This window comes from Equus quagga, chromosome 1 (assembly GCF_021613505.1).
Source record: "Equus quagga isolate Etosha38 chromosome 1, UCLA_HA_Equagga_1.0, whole genome shotgun sequence".
NCBI classification, from domain to species: domain Eukaryota; kingdom Metazoa; phylum Chordata; class Mammalia; order Perissodactyla; family Equidae; genus Equus; species Equus quagga.
Genome location: NC_060267.1, coordinates 165,104,996 through 165,124,866, shown reverse-complemented (window position 1 = coordinate 165,124,866; position 19,871 = coordinate 165,104,996). Strand labels below are relative to the sequence as shown.

Below are 19,871 nucleotides of genomic sequence, written 5' to 3'. Positions count from 1 at the left end.
TGTCAGTAATAGAAAGGAAGCCAACAGGGTAATGACCCTGAGTATCTTTTAAATCAAGACATTATTATAAAATTGGGGAATTTTAACACTGGAAAGATCTTAGGCATCACTGAGTCTGATGGTTTCATTTTGGAGATGAAGAAACCAAGGACAAAAGAGGTAAAGTAACCTGTATTACTGGTGTTGTGGGACAAAAGATTTGTACAAAAAAAAAAAAGAAAGAAAAAGGAAATCCCTAGGAGACAAGGATGCAAGGACAAGGATATAAGTGGGGATTAACATTCAGAGCTCCTGTCTCCGTGGACAATGGAATCCCACAGGTTTGCTCTCTGGTTTTCTATACTGATCCAACCAGAATACCCACATCTTCTGCACAGCTAGCATCTGTTCCTAAGCACTTCAGTATTGCCAAGCAAACAGGGACCATCTTACCTGATGTCCATGCCTTCCTTTTTCTCCCTTAGGACCTTGGATGTAATTATCAATTCCAGGATCCCCCTGAGAAAATAAAAGATTGCTTACCTCAAATGGACAGGAAAGAAAGGAAAAGAAATGACAGGAAGTATGATTTTTTAAAAAAGAAAGGCAAACCAAAGTGGACCCTTTTAATTGTCTGGGCCTGCTCAATAATTCCCAAATACTCAACGCAATTAAAATTCCAAACTCTTTAAGAACCCAAATTTTCTATAGGATGGGTTTCCTTTCAAATCTCTTATTTGTTGCAATACTAAGATAGGCTGAGCAGATGTCTCATTAATGAGTAATTAATTTCTCTCCACCTTTGTGCCATAAGCAAATAGTTCACAAGTCCCTGGATCAAAGCAGCAGAAATCCCCCCAACCACCACTCACAGGATCGCCCCTTAACCCAGGCTGTCCATGCTCTCCAGGTCGTCCAGGTGGTCCCATCAAGCCCTTAAGTCACACAAAAAAAAAATGTGTCACTTTTTAAAATCACTTATTGTCTAGGGAAGAGAACATTATGAGGAAAAATGAGAATCCCATTAAAAGAGCAATTTAGTACTTGAACTTAAAGCTTTTGCTACTAAAGAGGTGAAGTTGAGACTAGAAAAGAACACACTTTCATTAGAAATCGATGATATGCTTGGCCTTAGGTGTGCATTACCTCATTTAACACTCACAACTCAGAAATTACCCTATTTGCATACAAGGCACCTGAGGTTCAGAGAAGTTGGACCCAGGACTCCCTACTACCAAGTCCCTTGATCTTTCCACTCCCCCCTGATGCTCCCACGCAGAAACACATATAAGAAAAAGAAGGTTTTCTCCCTCATGGGCATAGGCAGCATTAGGAGAGCAAGATCTCATGAAAAAGAAGAGAAAAGAAAAAAATGCTTCCAGAGCTCCTGACTGCTGTAGACAGGGAAGACCAGTGAAGTGAAGCAACTTGCCATGAGACTATGACATGATAAGCAAATAGTTTCTTCTCTTAAAACCTGCCATTAATGGAACCATCTCTGTGTAGTAGTTCCTACAGAGTTGGGGAGAGCCCCCACCCCAGGAAACTTCCTCAGATGATGTTATGTGCCTGATTCTGGAGGGGATACACCACACTCTGAGAATAGCGAACTGGGACCCCTCTCTAAGATCTGGCTCTCAGACACACAGGGAATGGAATGTTCTCTAGGCCCCAAAAGAAGCCACCTCATAATGCTACTTAAGACTCCTCCTTACCTCTTACTTGGCCTGATATAATGATAAAAGGGACTTAGTTAATTCAAAATTGCAATCCTGTTGTTTAGTTTACTAGCCAGGAAAATTTCTTTGACCTCTCACAATTTTCTTATTTGTGAAACAGATATACCCATCTTATAGGGCTATTATAGGGATTACATGGAATAATAAATTAAAATACTGAGTACAGAGCCTGGCATATGGTTCCTATTATGATTTGCCCAACTCCTAGTCCCTCCTTTTCTGACTAGACATTGGCTTTACAGTAATCTTCCACAGATACAAAATACAGTGTCTTCCTTGCCTAGAAACCTTTGATAGCACGTGATTACTCAGTAGAAAAAATAAAACCTCAAACATGGCATTAAATTGACTCCAAGTTGCCACTTCAGACTTTCCTCCCACTCTTTATACTTCTTTCTCACCCTCCACTCCTATGGAACTGGAATCCTTGTTTGTCCAAACCTACCCTGAGTTCTTCTAACTCTAAGCCTACCTTCTTTCTTAACCTGGAATATCCTGTGTGTGTCTCTCACAGAGGTCTGAGTGAAAAATGTCTTGATTTCCCTGGAATTCTAGAGTCTTCTCCACCCTTCGGCACCATTCTCAAATGCCATAGGACCTCAGTATGGAAGGTTGGTCTCTGGCCCCTCCCTCCTGCTTCATCATCTGATTGTTACTCATTCTTTAAATACCATCCCATCTTCACCCCTGTGACTGCACAGGCTGGAGCGGATCCCCATCATTTACCCCTCCCTCATGCATTTATCTCAGAGGTAATCTTACATCTATTTCCATAATTATTTCATTAATGTCTGTATCTCCCTAAAGAGGCCAGCTCTGAGATACAGAACCCACATCTGTTTTGCTCCCCATTCTACAGTCATGCCTGGATTATGATAGATGCTCAATAAGTTTTGATGATAGATTGGATGAAAAAATACCACTCTCTTCTAGATTCCTCTCCAAGTCACTGTGCTCCCATTGATTCTTTATTTGAACCATTCTTAACAGCCTTTATCTCATCCTGTCTTGTATTATAGTTCTCCCTATATAAATCTTATCTCCTGTACCAGATAATAAGCTCTTTGTTGGTCAAAACCATAACTTATTTATCTTTGAACCCTTTCCTGTGTCTAGCAAAATGCCCTGAAGCACTTGACAGGTGGTTATTGAGTTTAACTAAATTCAGTGGGAACTGAGTCTCGAAGTCCCCAGTCTTGAAGGAAGCATGGTGTTGTCCACCTTCTCCAAAATCTGATCCACAAACTGCAGGTTGGAAATTAAACCTCAATAAAGAGCCATTTCTTGTGACTCCCTGTTTTACTTATCAGGAAATCAATCCACACCTTGGGGTAAAAGCAGCATTCTAATTCCATGAAGGATACAAAAAAAAGTAAGTAAATAAATTTCACCCCTCTTATATAACCCAGTCAATCAACAGAAGCTGATTATAGTACTGTGTTGAGACACATCCTTTAGACGAGATTCCATAATCAGTTAGTAATGTCTGCCATGGGAACAGGAAGGGAGAGTTACAGTACATATGCCAAGTATCTGCTTTCTCTTACATAGAAATATAATTACCAGCACAAGGCAGTGTATAGTCACTGTCAAGGAGATAGTACAAATAACGTACATTGGAAGGATGTAGAGGAGGAGATCGCTATAGACTGACATGGTCAAGGAGGGCATCATGAGGAGGAAAGTCAGGAGCTGGAAAGTGAAGAAAAAGTGATGTTCAAAGAAGCACTAAAAATGAAGGCAAGGAAAAGGTATTCCAGGATGGGGTACCTAGCATGAGCCAAGACACAGAGCAGGGCGTGCATAAGGAATCTTCAGGGGACAATGAGTAGTACAACTTGACTGGGAAGGATACTTCTTGACTGAGATTAGTAAAGGATGTGGTTGAAAGGCCTTGAATGTAACACTAAATCATTGGGGGCAAGAAGCCACGAACAGCTTGTGAGAGAGGGAATGAGGATTACTGTTCTAAAGCATGATAGGTCGAGTAACTCGGTTTACATTACTCATTTCACTATCTGCAGAGTCAAGCCTTAAGTAAAGGTTCCAAATAGTCACCTAATATTTACTCCCCTTTATCTCCCAATCTAGTACTTAAGGCACTAGATGATTCTTTCCCAGAGCTTAAAAATGAACTTTCAAGATCAGTTTATGAAGTAGAAATATGAGAGAAGAATGTCCTCATACTTTACCCTATTTCCCCTATTTCCTTTTTCTCCAGATGACCCTGGGACTCCACGATTACCCTAGAAAAAAAAATAAATATACAAAGAATCTTTGTTATATTAGTCACACTAGAAACTTTTTTCACGTAGTTTCACCTTCTAACCAAGAATAAAAAATTTATTTACCATTCTATTTCTGACTATGTGACAGACTAGATGCCCTGAGCAATCTTCCCTTTGTAAAACAACTCAAAATTCTAGAAAATAAATTAAAATATCTTTCATTTACATTAGTGAGCTGATAAATAAAAACAGAAATCCTTAGAGTTCAGAATAAAGAGAAAGCAGGAATCCAGGGAAGTCATAGCCACCACCTGTCCTGATGACTTCTGATCACTCTGGATGTGTGTGTATGAAAAACCACAAGCTGATCATTTATTTTAAAGTGGTTCCAGAAGGTAGTGCCATCAAGTACGTGGCAGAAGCAAACAACCTGAACTCAGGCCTAAATGACTTCTCACAGATCAAGTTTAATAAAAAATGAGTTTAAATCAAGTCACAACATGCACAAGGGAGACACCATGGGGGCGAAGCCAGCAGAAACAACAGACAACAAAATCAGCCTTGCAATTACTATAGATATTGGAATTATTATATACAGAATATAAATTAATTATATTTAATACATTTAAATAAGTAAAAAAAAGAATGAGTAAAAAGTAAGCAACTTTTCAAAAGTTCAAGCAGATTCGAGAAAGAATCAAATAGAACTTCTTGAAGTGAAAATTAGAATAATTGAAATTAAAAATCCAATTGACAGGTTAAATGGCATATTAAACACAAGTGACGTTAAGAATAGTGAAATAGAAACTAAGAAATTATTCAGAAGGCAGCACAGAAAGACAAAGAAATAGAAAATATGAAAGAGAGGTTAAGAGACATTGAGGATAGAAAGAGAGGTTCTCACAAATTTCTTATTGGACATCCATAAAGAGACAATAGAGAGAAGGGGAAAGATAAAAATTTCAAAATGATAATTTGCTAAGGATTTTCCAAAACCTATAAAAGGTGCAACTGCTCATATTCAAAAGCCTAACATGTCCCAAGTAGATAAATAAAAGGAAATCCACATCTGGACACATCGTATTGAAACTGCAGAAAACTGAAACAAAGGGGAACTCTTACAGCAGCCTGACAAATTTTTTTAAGATTGCTGACAAAGGAACAACAATTCATTTGATGGATAACTTCTTAACAGCAATAATGAAAGACAGAAGACAACAGTAGCCAGAAGACTCTGAAACTATACTTTCAAAGTGATGAAAGAAAATAATTATTTACCCAAGAACTCCGTCAAGAAAAAAATAAAATAAAGAGATTTTTAGAGAAACAAAAGAAACCAGGGGAGTTTATGAACTTCACTAAAGGAAATTCTAAAAGGTGTACCTTACGCAAAAGAAACATGACGTTTTTCAGGTTCTTTTGAAGGCACCAGTGAAAGTAACAAATGTGAGGGGACAGCTAGATGAGCATTGACTAAATAAAACAATAATAATAATGATGTCTAACGTAGAATTTCACAAAAAATGGAAATAAAATACTGAACAATAATAGGTAATATGGGAGGCAATTGATTAGAGTTAAGTTTCTAGGGTCCTTGTATTTTGGGGATAAGGGCAAATATGTAAACTTTAGACATTGCTGAGTATGCATGTTAACATTTCTAGACTAATCGTGAAAAATACAGATAGAGAGTATAAATGCCAAACTAGTAGAGGAGAGAAACAGGATGAGAAACTTTCTGTACCTGTTCTCCATCCAAGCCATCAACACCATCATCACCAAGGCTTCCCTGTGGAACAAAGGAAGGTGAGAATGTTAGCAACAAGAGGACCAGAAGTACGTGCTTATTGCTCTTACGTGCTTATTGCTTTGATGTTAATTTCCTTGCTAATACTTTTTTCAGTTGGTAGAAGACTCTAGAACTTCCAAAACAACATTTATATACTGCATTCAATTATTCAAAAGCAATGATTTTCTTCTTGCAGAAAGAGTGATTAGTGTTACCTATTGTTTTTCCTGACAGTTTCAGATGCTAAAAAAAAAACATAAGAAAAAAAGTAACGCAAATTTTGAATGGATAGTAACACTTCCTTTTAAACTTTTGCACTGGGAACAAGCAGCACTTTCACAAAGCTGAATGAAACGTTTCCCATGGGTTGTCTGCACGTTAAAGATGGTCCTCTTGTCACTGATTTTTTTTTTTAATTTCAAAAGACTGGTAAATGTTCCTGAATTAACCTGCATAATGGAAACTTGGAAGATCTCAGATGAAGGAGGAATTAAATTTGAGTTTATCCATATGTGTGCATTTTGGGAGATTTACAATTAAAAAAAACTCCTTAAGAAAAGAATTGAAAAACTGAGTCTAACTAGATAATAAGAGTAAAAACCGGCAGTTGCATAGTGACATCTCAACAAATATTCCATCACTTTCAAATTATTTCAAATTAGTTGGCCCTTGGTTTTGCCAACTATCTCAAGATGATAGTTAATATATTTACTATAAAGTATCTTTGGGGGAAAAAATCCAGAGTTTTGCAAGCAGAATAAAATGCATTTTACATGTGTGGAATAGTGATCTACTCCTATTGTCTACACGAGGAAGTCATCTTTCGGGCATTTTTTTTAAAGAAAGTACAGCTGAGTTAGTGCATGAAAATAAGCAGAAGAAACTCTCAGACTGAAGTCACATGATACATTTGCCACAGGCCATAGAGGGTACATGGGTGGTACCAGGAGATGTGAGTGAAGAAGCTCTATCAGCCCTTGTCTGTCTTGTTCATCACTTTGGAACCACTCCCTACGATAATGTGCGGAACAAAGTGGATACCTAATAAATATTTTTTGAATGAATGAATGAGCAAATGGATACTTTGCTTCTGAATCAGAATGTAAAGTCATTTCCGTATTGTGCCAGCTCCTTTCCTATCAATCCTGTCCTGGCATCCCTCTCCCATTTGACACCCACTTTGAGACCCTCCTGATCACCACTTGAATCCAGGACCAACTCTTCCAAACCATCATGGGAGAAATACGGTGGCTCAATTATTATAAAGTCAGCAAGGTTTGAAAATGATAATACGTGCCCCCGCCTTAAACCTGAAATATGTGTCTTACAAATAACCATTCATTAGCACGGCAGTTTGGCTGTTAATACCATCTAACATAGCCCCTCGTTTGAAAGTCTTAAGCCCACCTCACTCAAGTAAAGGAAAAGCAGTTGGACTCAGTATTGTGTTTCCCAAAGAAACTGCTCTCCAGTATAAGCAGAGTAAGGAAGGTCACCTACCTTCTCTCCCGAAAATCCTCTTGCTCCCTAAAGTTAGGAAGAAATAAAAATTGAGCTTGAATGAGACTCTTAAACCATTGTTTCATTTAGGAAACAATATGTTCTCTAATTTCAAGAAAATGCAATTATTAGACCAAAATGAAGATTTCTTCTCCAGTGACTGTAATGGATGTCACAGCACTCTGATTACTACCATGCCCCTTTGCCTGTGATTTGGAGAAACCTGCACCCTGTAACTCCTCTCATAGTAGGGGTGAGCAAGACACAGCAGTGGCATGCCCCCTATTATTATAACAATCAGGTTTTTCAAACAAAAATGATAATGCACTGGCTAACAAGCATGAGAGGGCTGCCAGGAACAGCAGGACAAATTAATTGAAAGAGTAACTTGCTACAACATACAGAATATGGTCTTTGTGACCAGAGAAAATTCTCTATAGGTCTCTGAGGTTGTAGAAAATTTTCTCTGGCCTTATTAAAGGAGATTCTCTAATCCTGGAAGTTTAGGAGATATTTAATGCAACCACTCAAAAAGGGCTCCCCACCCATTATCCTTTAGCCTTTAAAATTCCAATGTTCTCAGCGGCCAGCACTGTGATTCTTTTCCTGTGGGTTTTTCTGGTACCGGAGCCTGTCCACATGCAGGACAAGCCAGAAGTGCTGGGGAATTCATGCTCCCTAGGAGCAGCCTCACCTAATGCCTGATAGGATTTGGTGTATGAATACCCCAGCTCCCCCACCTCTTTAGTGGGATAACCTTGAGGGGCATGTTCGACACTGGCTCCCAGAGTTCCTCAGCAGGATTAGGGTCTGTCTACCCACAGTGGTAACCTAATTGATAACGCATCCTTTTTAGGCCACCTTCCCTCCCTAACTTCCCTACCTCCCTACTAGTAAACTATCTGCAGTGAGAGCCCCTCCCAGGAAACTATTTGCACTTGATTCTTTTTCTCAGGCTCTACAGCTGGGAAACCCTCACTCAGAGGAGGAGCTAAGATGCTATAGCTATGCTGAAGAGTTAAGATTTTCTTCAAACGCAAGGGATGAAACAGAGAAGGGGAAAGAATTCCACAGCTCAAGGTCACACTTACCTTAGGTCCTTTTATACCCCGGCATCCTTCCTCACCTCGGAGTCCAGGAAGACCTTGGGGGCCTCTTTCTCCCTTTGAAATAAAGACACAAGTGGAAATAGTCAAGGAACTGTCTCTATCCCCACCCAACCATTTCAAACCAGCAATAATGACAATCAGAATGACTAAAATATGAGATGGTCCTTACAATTACTTCTACGTCCTCAAAGACTTGACCAGATCACCTCAAGGCAATCAGATTGTTCATCCATCAACTGCCCATATTGATGACCCCTAATCATACAAATCCAAATTATCTATATTTTCATCAATTCAATCAAGCATCATGGGCAAAACTTCCATTATTTGACTGATAGATGAACGGATAAATGAAATGCGGCATATACATACAATGGGATAGTCACCAACTTTAAAAGGGAAGGAGATTCTGGCATGCTACAACATGGATGAATCTTGAGGACATTAAGTGAAATAAGCCAAAAAGACAAATACTGTATGGTTCTACATATAGAGGTACTTAGAGCAGTTGAAATCACAAAGACAGAAAATAGAATTATGGTTGCCAAGGGCTGGAGGGAGAGGAAAATGAGGAATTGGTGTTTAATGGGTACAGCATTTCAGTTTTGCAAGATAAAAAGAGTTCTGGAGATGGATGGTGGTGAAGGTTGGACAACAATATGAATGTATTTAATAACACTAAATTGTACATGTAAAAATGTTAAGATAGTAAATTTTATGTTATGTTTATTTTATCACAATTAAATTTTTTTAATGGTGAAGAAAAAGAAAAAAACCTACTTTTATGACTTTTATTCCCAGTTTCTAAAGTTTCAGTTGCTGTTCACACATGATTAGGCATGTGTTTTCCCAAAATGAGCCTTCAGAAAAAAGAGTATTCTTAAATTTGAGTCTTCACAAAGTCTGCATAAAGTTTCTTATTTCAAAGTACTCTCTCCATTACTTAGCTTTGAACAGCATAGTATTGACACCAGGTCAGTGTTAATTTGAGATATTTTTGGAATATATATGTATGTTTATAGAACCTATCAGATCAGCTAAAAAAAGGAAGTAAAGAAATCTGAGATTTATTTATTATATTTGAGGACAGACATCACGATTACCAATGTTAAGTGCTATCCAAACAAGGCCTTTAAAAATCACTTTTATGAGCAATGGAACTCGTGATTACATTGGGGAGATCATGAAAATATTCCTACAAGAAAAATGAGGCAATAAGTTTTTAAACTTTGCAAGAACAGACTTCATAAATAGTCTAAAAAGCGATTTCTCTCACAGAACTTAGAGGCAAACACAAAATTCTTTAGAAAACCGGGTGAGATGTTTCCAAAAAGTGGTTCCAGTAATAAATATAAAACTACATCGGAAGAATTTTTCAATAAAATAGTTTGATAAACTATGAGAGAAAAAACCCACAATTTCTAATGTGATGTATCATTTGTCCTAATGAAAGACTTTAAAATGCTTATGTGTAACTAAATAAGTTAAATATAACAAGTAGACATTTGTCTAGTTTGCCTATATCCCTAAAAGTTCATATACTCTAAATGGGCAAAATATTTTTTAGGATTTTCTTGTGAGAAAATGGGAATTACTGTATAATGGGTATATGTGTTAAATTGTTTTGAGAACAAAATTTGGGCTTACTGTGTTTTTTTTTTTATTATGGTAACCTTGGTGTATAACATTACATAAATTTCAGGTGTACATCGTTATATTTCAATTTCTGTGTAGATTACATCATGTTCACCACCCAAAGACTAATTACAATCCATCACCACACACATGTGCCTAACCACTCCTCTCACCCTGCTCCCTCCACCCTTCCCCTCTGGTAACCACCAATCCAATCTCTGTCTCTCTGTGTTTGTTTGTCGTTGTTTTTATCTTCTCCTTATGAGTGAGATCATACAGTATTTGACTTTCTCCCTCTGACTTATTGCACTCAAGGTCCATCCATGTTGTTACAAATGGCCGGATTTCATCATTTCTAATGGCTGAGTAGTATTCCCTTGTGGATATATACCACATCTTCTTTATCCATTCGTCCCTTGATGACCACCTAGGTTGCTTCCAAGTCTTAGCTATTGTGAATAATGCTGCAATGAACATAGGGGTGCCTGTATCTTTACATATTCTTGTTTTTATGTTCTTTGGATAAATACCAAGCAGTGGAATAGCTGAATTGTATGGTAGTTCTATTCTTAATTTTTTGAGGAATCTCCATACTGCTTTCCATAGTGGCTGCACCAGTTTTCACTACCACCAGCAGTGCATGAGAGTTCCCTTCTCTCCACATCCTCTCCAACACTTGTTTCCTGTCTTGTTAATTATAGCCATGCTGACCAGAGTGAGGTGACATCTCATTGTAGTTTTGATTTGCATTTCCCTGATAGCTAAAGATGTTGAACATCTTTTCATGTGCCTGTATGAGGTCTTTATATATTTTGGACATTAACCCCTTATCAGATATATGGCTTGCAAAGACATTCTCCCAATTCTTAGGTTGTCTTTTCATTTTGTTGATGTCAAAGAGCGTACTGCCTATGTTTTCTTCTAGAAGTTTCATGATTTCAGGTCTTACATTCAAGTCTTTAATCCAGTTTGAGTTAATTTTTGTGCATGGTGTAAGATAATGGTCTACTTTCATTCTTTTGCATGTGGCTGTCCAGTTTTCCCAACACCATTTATTGAAGTGACTTTCCTTTCTCCATTGTATGTTCTTGGTTCCCTTGTCAAAAATTAGCTGTCCATAGATGTGTAGGTTTATTTCTGGGCTCTTGATTCTGTTCTATTAATCTGTGTGTCTGTTTTTGTGCCAGTACCATGCTGTTTGGGTTACTATAGCATATTTTAAAGTCAAGGAGTGTGATAACTCCAGCTTTGTTCTTTTTTCTCAGGATTCCTTTGGCTATTCGGGCTTTTGTTGTTCCATATAAATTTTAGGATTCTTTGTTCTATTTCTGTGAAAAATGTCATGGAACTTTGGTAGGGATTGCAATGAACTTGCAAATTGCATTAGGAAGTATGGACATTTTAACTATGTTAATTCTTCCAATCCAAGAGCATGGAATATCTTTCCATTTCTTTGTGTCTTCTATTTCTTTAAAAAATCTTTTATAGTTTTCAGTGTACAGGTCTTCCACCTCTTTGGGTAACGTTATTCCTAGGTATTTTATTCTTTTTGTTGCCATTATAAGTGGGATTACATTCTTAATTTCTCTTTCTGCTACTTCATTGTTAGTGTATAGAAACGCAACTGATTTTTGTATATTGATTTTGTATCCTGCAACTTTACCATATTCATTTATTATTTCTAAAAGTCTTTTGGTGGATTCTCTAGGGTTTCAATACATGAAATCATATTATGTGCAAATAGTGACAATTTCACTCCTTCCTTTCCAATTTGGATCCCTTTTATTCCTTTTTCTCCCCAGATTGCTCCGGCTAGGACCTCCAGTACTATGTTAAATAAGAGTGGCAAAAGTGGGCAACCTTGTCTGGTTCCTGTTCTTAGAAGGAGAGCTTTCAGTTTTCCTCCATTGAGAATGATATTAGCTATGAGTTTGTCATATATGGCCTTTATTATGTTGAGATGATTTCCTTCTATACCCATTTATTCAGAGTTTTTATCATAACTGGATGCTATATCTTGTCAAATGCTTTCTCTGCATCTATTGAGACAATCATGTGATTTTTATTCTTCATTTTGTTAATGTCTTATATCACATTGGTTGATTGGCGGATGTTGAACCGTTCTTGCATCTTTGGAATAAATCCCACTTGATCATGGTGTATGATCTTTTTAACGTATTGTTGTACTCAATTTGCTAGTATTTTATTGAGGATTTTTGCATTGATGTTCATTAGTGATATTGGCCTGTAATTTTCTTTTTTTGTATTATCCTTGTCTGGTTTGGGTATCAGGGTAATGTTGGCCTCATAGAATGAGTTAGGAAGCTTCCCCTGTTCTTCAATTTTTTTGGAAGAGTTTAAGAAAAATAGGTATTAAGTCTTTAAATGTGTGGTAGAATTCGCCAGGGAAGCCATCTGGTCCTGGACTTTTAATTGTTAGGAGATTTTTGATTACTGTAAAGATCTCCTTACTGGTGATTGGTTTATTCAAATTCTCAATTTCTTCTTGATTCAGTTTTGGAAGTTTGTATGATTCTAAGAACATGTTCATTTCCTCTAGATAATCCAATTTGTTGGCATCTAGCTTTTCATAGTATTCTCTTATAATCTTTTGTATTTCTGAGGTGTCCATTGTAAATTCCCCTCTTTCATTTCTTCTCTCTTTTTTTCTTGGAGAGTCTAGCTAAATGTTTGTCAATTTTGTTTACCTTTTCAAAAAATCAGCTTTTAGTTTCATTGATTTTTTTATAATATTTTTAGTCTCTATTTCATTTATTTCTGCTCTGATTTTTATTATTTTCTTCCTTCTACTGATTTGGGGCTCTGTTTGCTCTTCTTTTTCCAGTTCCTGTATGTGCACTGTTAGATTGTTTATTTGAGATTTTTCTTGTTTGTTGAGGTAGGCCTATATTGCTATAAACTTCCCTCTCAGAATCGCTTTTGCTGAATCCCAAAATTTTTGCATGCTGTATTTTCATTTGTCTCCAGGTTTTTCTTTTTTTTTTTTTTGAGGAAGATTAGCCCTGAGCTAACACCTGCTGCCAATCCTCCCCTTTTTGCTGAGAAAGACTGGCCCTGAGCTAACATCCATGCCCATCTTCCTCTACTTTATATGTGGGACGCCTGCCACAGCATGGCTTGCTGAGCAGTGCCATGTCCGCACCCGGGATCCAAACCGGCAAACCCCGGGCCGCCGAAGCACAATGTGCCAACTTAACTGCTGCGCCACGGAGCTGGCCCCTCCAGGTATTTTTTTATTTCCACTTTGAATTCTTCACTGACCCAATCATTGTTCAATAGCACTTTGTTCAATCTCCACATATTTGTGGCTTTTCTGATTTTCTTCCTGTAGTTGATTTCTAGTTTCATACCTTTGTGGTCATAAAAGATGCTTGGTATTATTTCAATCTTCTTCAATTTATTGAGACTCATTTTGTAGCCTAATATGTGATCAATCCTGGAGAACATTCCATGTGCATTTGAAAAGAATGTGTATTCTGCAGTTTTTGGATGGAATGTTCTGTATATAAGTCCATCTGGTCTAATGGGTCATTTAAGACCACTCTTTCCTTATTGATCTTCTGTTTGGATGATCTATCCATTGGTGTAAGTGGAGTGTTGAAGTCCCCTACTATTATTGTGTTACTGTCTATTTCTCCTTTTATGTCTGTTAATAACTGATTTATATATTTAGGTGCTCCTGTGTTGGGTGCATAGATATTTTACAAATGTTATATCCTCTTTTTGGATTGTTCCCTTTATCATTATGTAACGTCCTTCTTTGTCTCTTGTTACAGTTTTTGTTTTAAAGTCTATTTCGTCTGATATAAGCATTGCTACCCCAGCTTTCTTTTCTTTGCCCTTTGCATGGAGTATCTTTTTCCACCCCTTCACTTGCAGTTTGAATGTCTTTAGGTCTGAGGTGCATCTCTTGTATGCAGCATATATATGGGTCTTATTTTTTATCTAATTGGCCACCCTACGTCTTTTGATTACAGCATTTACTCCATTGACATTTAAAGTAGTTATTGATAAATATGTACTTATTGACATTTGTTACTTTTTTTCTGGGTGTTTTATTAGTTCTTCTCTGTTCCTTTCTTCTTCTCTTGCTCTCTTCCCTTGTGGTTTGATGGTTTTCTTTAATATTATGTTTGGGTTCCTTTCTCTTAATTTATTGTGTATTTATTATAGGTTTCTGGTTTGTCATTACCATGAGGTTCATATATAATAACCTACATATATAGCAATCTATATTAAGTTGATGGTCTCTTTAGTTTAATCTCTTTCTAAAAGCTCTACTCTTTTGCTCCCCTCCTCCCACATTTTATGTTTTTGATATCATATCTAACCTCTTTGTGTGTGTGTGCATGTATCCATTACCCTCTTATCGTGGAAATAGGTAATTTTAGTACTTTTGTCTTTTCACCTTCATATTATCTTCATAGGTGGTTGATCTGCTACCTTTACTGTATTTTTGCCTTTACCAGTGATTTCATTGCTTTTTGTTTTTTGGATAATTTCCTTATTCCTATCTGTGGTCTTCTCTTTCCCACTTAAGTAAGTCCCTTTAGCATTTCTTGTAAGACTAGTTTTTTGGTGATAAACTCCTTTAACTTTTGCTTCTCTGGGAAACTCTTTATCTCTCCTTCCACTCTGAATGATAGGCTTGCTGGGTAGAGCATTCTTGGCTATAGGTTTTTTCCTTTCAGCACTTTAAATATACTGTGCCACTCCCTTGTATCCTGTAAGGTTTCTGCTGAGAAGTCAGCTAATAGCCTTATGGGGTTTCCTTTGTATGTAACTTGTTGCCTTTCTCTTGCAGCTTTTAGGATTCTCTCTTTATCTTTAATTCTTGACATTTTAATTATAATGTGTCTTGGTGTCGGCCTCTTTGAGTTTATCTTGTTTGGTGCTCTCTGTGCTTCCTGTACCTGGATGTCTGTTTCTTTCCTTAGGTTAGGAAAGTTTTCAGCTATTATTTCTTCAAATAGATTCTCTTCCCCTTTGTCTCTTCTCCTTCTTGAACACCTCTAATATGAATATTAGTGTGCTTGATGTTGTCCTAGAGGTCCCTTAGGCTGTCCTCATTCTTTTTAATTCTTTTTTCTTTTATATGTTCAGCTTGAGTGAATTTCCTCTAGTCTTTTGTCCAGCTCACTCATCCGTTCTTCCATATCATCTGCTCTGATATTGAGTCCCTCTAGTGAATTTTTCATTTTCAGTATCATAGTCATCATTTCTTATTGGTTCTTTTTTATATTTTCCAGTTCTTTGTAGATGTTCTCACTGAGTTCATCCATTCTTCTCTCAAGATCAGTGAGCATCCTTATGACTTTTTGTTTGAACTCTTCATCAGGTAGATTGTTCATTTCTGTTTCATTTAGTTCTTTATCTGGGGTTTTGTCCTGTTCCCTTACTTGGAATGTATTCCTTTGCCTCCTCATTTTGCCTCTTTCTCTGTGCTTATATCTTTGTACTAGGTAGATCAGCTATGTTTCCTGATCTTCAAGAGGTGGCCTTATGTCAGAGATGCCTTATAAGGCCCAACAGCGTGCTTCCTTCTCATCACCAGTTCCATATGTTCCAGGAGTGACCCATGTGTGGGCTACGTATGTCCTTCTGTTGTGGTAGGGTTGCCCTTGCTGCAGCTGCCCAGGGAGGCTAGGCTATCCCCCTGGCCAGCTGGTTGTAATGCATGCACAGCTGTGTGTAATTGCTATGGACCCTTAAGTCACATTATTGTATGTGCAGAGCACCAGAACAGTTGGCTGCAAGGTCTAATAACACATTTCTGTTGCAATCTTTCTGTTAAGTGAGTAGGCCCCCAGCATGGCTGGTTGTTAGGCTCAGGGGCTTACAATTGCTGTAGGCCTCCAGCCCACAACGCTGTTGTCAGCTATCTCAGGACTTCAGCTGAGTGGAGTCAGCCCCCTAGGCACAGGAGCACCCAATTATTTCAGGCTTTGGAAGGTGGGGCCGATCACCTATGTGGCTGTTTGAGTAGTCCAAGTCTTCTGTAGCTGACAGGTCCCACCACCCACAGGGCCACACACACCATCAACACAGTCCTGCCCTGTGCATGTGCCCTGACCCCCTGAAGTGGACCCAGTAGCCCCACTGCAGAGGCCCCACAAACTCCATCTACACCTTGTGCATGCTCTGCCCTGCAGAAATGGACCCATTCACACAGCAGCTGCAGAGGACCCAGGCACCCCAAATATGCAGGCCCACAATTTGTCCTAGGGCTTGCTGTTGAGTGGGGCCAGTCCTTGGGTGGGCTGCCTGCCCTGGCAGAGCTGGATTAAATTGGTACTCTAGTGGGTGGGGAAGCCCCTGGGCTAACAAGCCAGGGGAAGAATTCCAATGGCATTTGCCAGTGTCTGTGTCAGCACACCTGTACTAGGTCACCATAATGGCTGCCACCAATGTCTCAGTCCCTGGAGAGGTCTCACCTCTCACCAAGTTGCTCCCAGAGCCTGTCAGGTGAGTCTCTTCACCAAAGGACTGTACATCTTTCTTTCTGGTGATTTCAGGTTGCTTTCCAAAATAGCTGAATTTGTGTGTGGGCCCTTTAAGAGCAAGCTTTTTTTTTCCTTATGTCCAATAGCTTTTCTGGGGGTATTCCCCATTGTTGTTAGTAGCCAGCAAAGCCAGATATTATGACACTTGTCTTGGTTGTGCTGAGTCCAAGAGCTCCTTATAGCAGTAGTACTCCTTTGCTCAGCTCCCCCACTCCTCCAGGGAAGGCTGCATACCTTAAGATTGCTCCCAGCCAGCCATAAAGCACTGCAGCTCATGAAGGTGGCATTTTTTGTCTCCAGAAAGGAATTTCTGCCTCTTCTACCTCAGTCAGCACTGTCCATTTTTGCAAAGGTTCTTTTTATCTGCTTTTCAGTTCTCTCTCAGGGATAATTGTTCCCATTGTAAATTTGTTGTGTCCATGGGAGGAGGCGAGTTCAGAGTCTGCCTACACCATCATCTTGACACCAACTCTACTGTTTCTTTTTTTTTTTTTTAGATAATTTCCTTTTGCCTTTTTATTCGTTTTTGTTTGTTTGTTTGTTTTCCTGGGAAAGATTCACCCTGAGCTAACATCTGTTGCCAATCTTTCCTTTTTTTTTTCCCTCCCCAAAGCTCCAGTACACAGTTGTATATTCTAGTTGTAAATCCTTCTATGTGAGCTGCCACCACAGCATGGCTACTGACAGATGAGTGGTGTGGTTCTGCAACTGGGGAACTGGGCCACTGAAGCAGTGAGAACACCAAAGTTTAACCACTAGGCCATCAAGGCTGGCTCTGACTGTGTTTCTCATTCAGATATTAAGATCTATCATGTTTAAAAATTGGCCTCCCTCACAGAAGTTTCTTAAAGCTATTGATTATAACCACAATTTAATGGAAATAATAACATCACCAAAAGTTATTCAAATGCTGGGCTGGTTCAAGTTGTTTTATGAGAAATGGGGATAACATTAATAATAATATCCTATGTTGTAGATGAAATGTGGAAACGTATACAAACTGTTCAGCCCTCTGTACAGCACATAGGAAGCTCTCAATATACATTAGTTGTATTTGTTACTACTGAAGTTATGTAATAATTTTTTATGACCTTAGAATATCTGATTAACTTAATATATAACTAAGTCTTCAATGTGTAAGCAATGCATAAGTTACTATTCAAACCACCACCTCATAGTAGGCAAATTTTTAAAATAAGAATTCATGAGTCGGAAAGACCAAAGATGGCCACAACAAAATCTCTATGCTCTTCTGCTATGTGGCTTTGCCACTCCTTCATCAAGATGAGGAGTCTAACTCCTCCCTCCTCAACATCACCCCTTGAATACGGTCTGGATTTAGTGACTCACTTGTACCCAATAGAATGTGGCAGACAAGTTACTGCCTGACTTCTGAGGCTCACTCAGAAGCCTTGCAGCTTCAGTCTTGGTCTCTTGCAATACTCAGTCTCAGGATGGACCCTCCCTGTTGAGTGCTCCCTCTTAGACCCAGCCACAATACAATTCCCACTCAGCCTGTCCTGCCACCATCCCAGCCTAGCCGAGCACCGGACCCATTAGAGGGGAAGCCATCTTGGCAGTTGGTCCTCCCAGATGGTCTAGTCAGCCCCTCAGCCCCCAGACTCATAGCAAAGAGCTGCCCCACTGTTCCCTTTTCAGTTTCTCCACTCACAGAGTCCCTGAATGTACAGTAGTCCCCACTTCTTGCTTTCCATGGTTTTAGTTACCTGTGGCCAACCATGGTCTGAAAATGTTAAATGGAAAATTCCAGAAATAAACAATTCAGAAGTTTTAAATTGTGCACCCATTCTGAGTAGTGTGATGAAATCTCATGCTATGTCCTGCTCTGTCCCACTGTGAATCATCCCTTTGTCCAGCATATCCACACTATATATGCTACCCACCCGTTAGTCACTTAGTAGCCATCTCAGTTATCAGACCGACTGGCTCCCATATCCAGTGCTTATGTTCAGGGAACCCTCATTTTACTTAATAATGGCCACAAAGCACAAGGGTAGTGATGCTGGCAATTTGGATTTGCCAAAGAGATACTGTAAAGTGCTGCTGTAAGTGAAAAGGTGAAAGTTCTCGACTTAACGAAAGAAAAAAAATCATATCCTGAGGTAGCTAAGATCTATGGTAACTTTTATTACAGTATATTGTTATAATTGTCCTATTTTATTATTAGTTATTGTCATTAATCTTTTACATGCCTAATTTATAAATTAAACTTTACCATAGGTGTGTATATGTAGGAAAAAAACATAGTATATATAGGGTTCTGTACTACCCACGGTTTCAGGCATCCACTGGGGGTCTTGGAATATATCCCCTTTGGATAAGGTGGGGGACTATTTGAGTAAAATAATTGTTGTTTTACAGCACTAAGGATTTTTTTGGAGGGAAAGGAGGAGAGAGTAGTAATAAATAACAAGAACAGTGAGTTAGTTATTTGTCCCTATACGCTTTCAATTTGAACTACAAATTATGAGCCCCATTCTGAAATTGTTCCATCTGCAAGAGAGATGTTTGCTGCTGAGCAGAACAATCTGACCCGCTTTGCAGGGAAACAGTATTAAAAGCCATTCAGAGGACAACACATTTTGAAGTCACCTTCTCTTGGGAAAAATGAAATGAAAAGAAAATGAGACCAACTAGAGCTGCACTGGCAGATACAGTAGCCATTAATCACACGCGGCTACTCAGCACTTGAAATGTGTGTGTCTAGTCGAAATTGAGATGTGCTGTGTGAATTACACACTCGATTTCAAAGACAGTATACTAAAAAGAGTAGGATGTCTCATCAATTTTTATATTAGTTACATGTTGAAATGATTATATTTTGGATATATTATGTTAAATAAAATATATTATTAAAATTAACTTCACCTGTTTCTTTTTATTTTAAAGTGGCTGCTATAAAATTTTAAATTATATATGTCACTTGCATTATATTTATAGCTCTGTACTAGAGGGTCTTTATAAAACATCTTGGTTTTAGGATGTTAAGACAGCAGAGAAGGAGGACAAAACCATCTCCCACCCTAAACCGACAAGGGCTTATTTATACCACTTGTCTGAAATTGGTGTCAATGATGCTAATAATGGGTTGGTCACCTTAAATTATCCTCTTAACTTTGGCCAGGCTCATTGAACCAAAGGCCAAGCAAAAAAAATAAAACAACACTTAAAGTATATTTTAAAACATCAAAAAAATAGGAAGGAATATTTTCACTACTCCTAAACAAAGTAGCAAAAGTCCACAATTCACATTTCTGAATGTATTTCTAACGTCTAAGACTATGCTTACTGAAGTAAAATAAAGAGAGAAAAGTTGAGTAGTTCTCCCATAAACATAATCAAAGAAA

The 19,871-nt window shown here is 38.3% G+C and overlaps 1 protein-coding gene across 1 annotated transcript in view; it reads right to left on the bottom strand.

Moving 5' to 3' along the window:
• The window catches only part of LOC124227056 (collagen alpha-4(VI) chain-like), an 86,153-nt gene that overhangs the window by 37,766 nt on the left and 28,516 nt on the right, over positions 1-19,871 (bottom strand). The window contains exons 13-18 of the mRNA XM_046640992.1: positions 8,327-8,398; positions 7,236-7,262; positions 5,691-5,735; positions 3,911-3,964; positions 852-914; positions 433-498 (exon numbers count right to left, since the gene is read on the bottom strand). Coding sequence (XP_046496948.1) covers positions 433-498; positions 852-914; positions 3,911-3,964; positions 5,691-5,735; positions 7,236-7,262; positions 8,327-8,398 — 327 coding nt within the window. The remainder of the gene's footprint in view (positions 1-432; positions 499-851; positions 915-3,910; positions 3,965-5,690; positions 5,736-7,235; positions 7,263-8,326; positions 8,399-19,871) is intronic.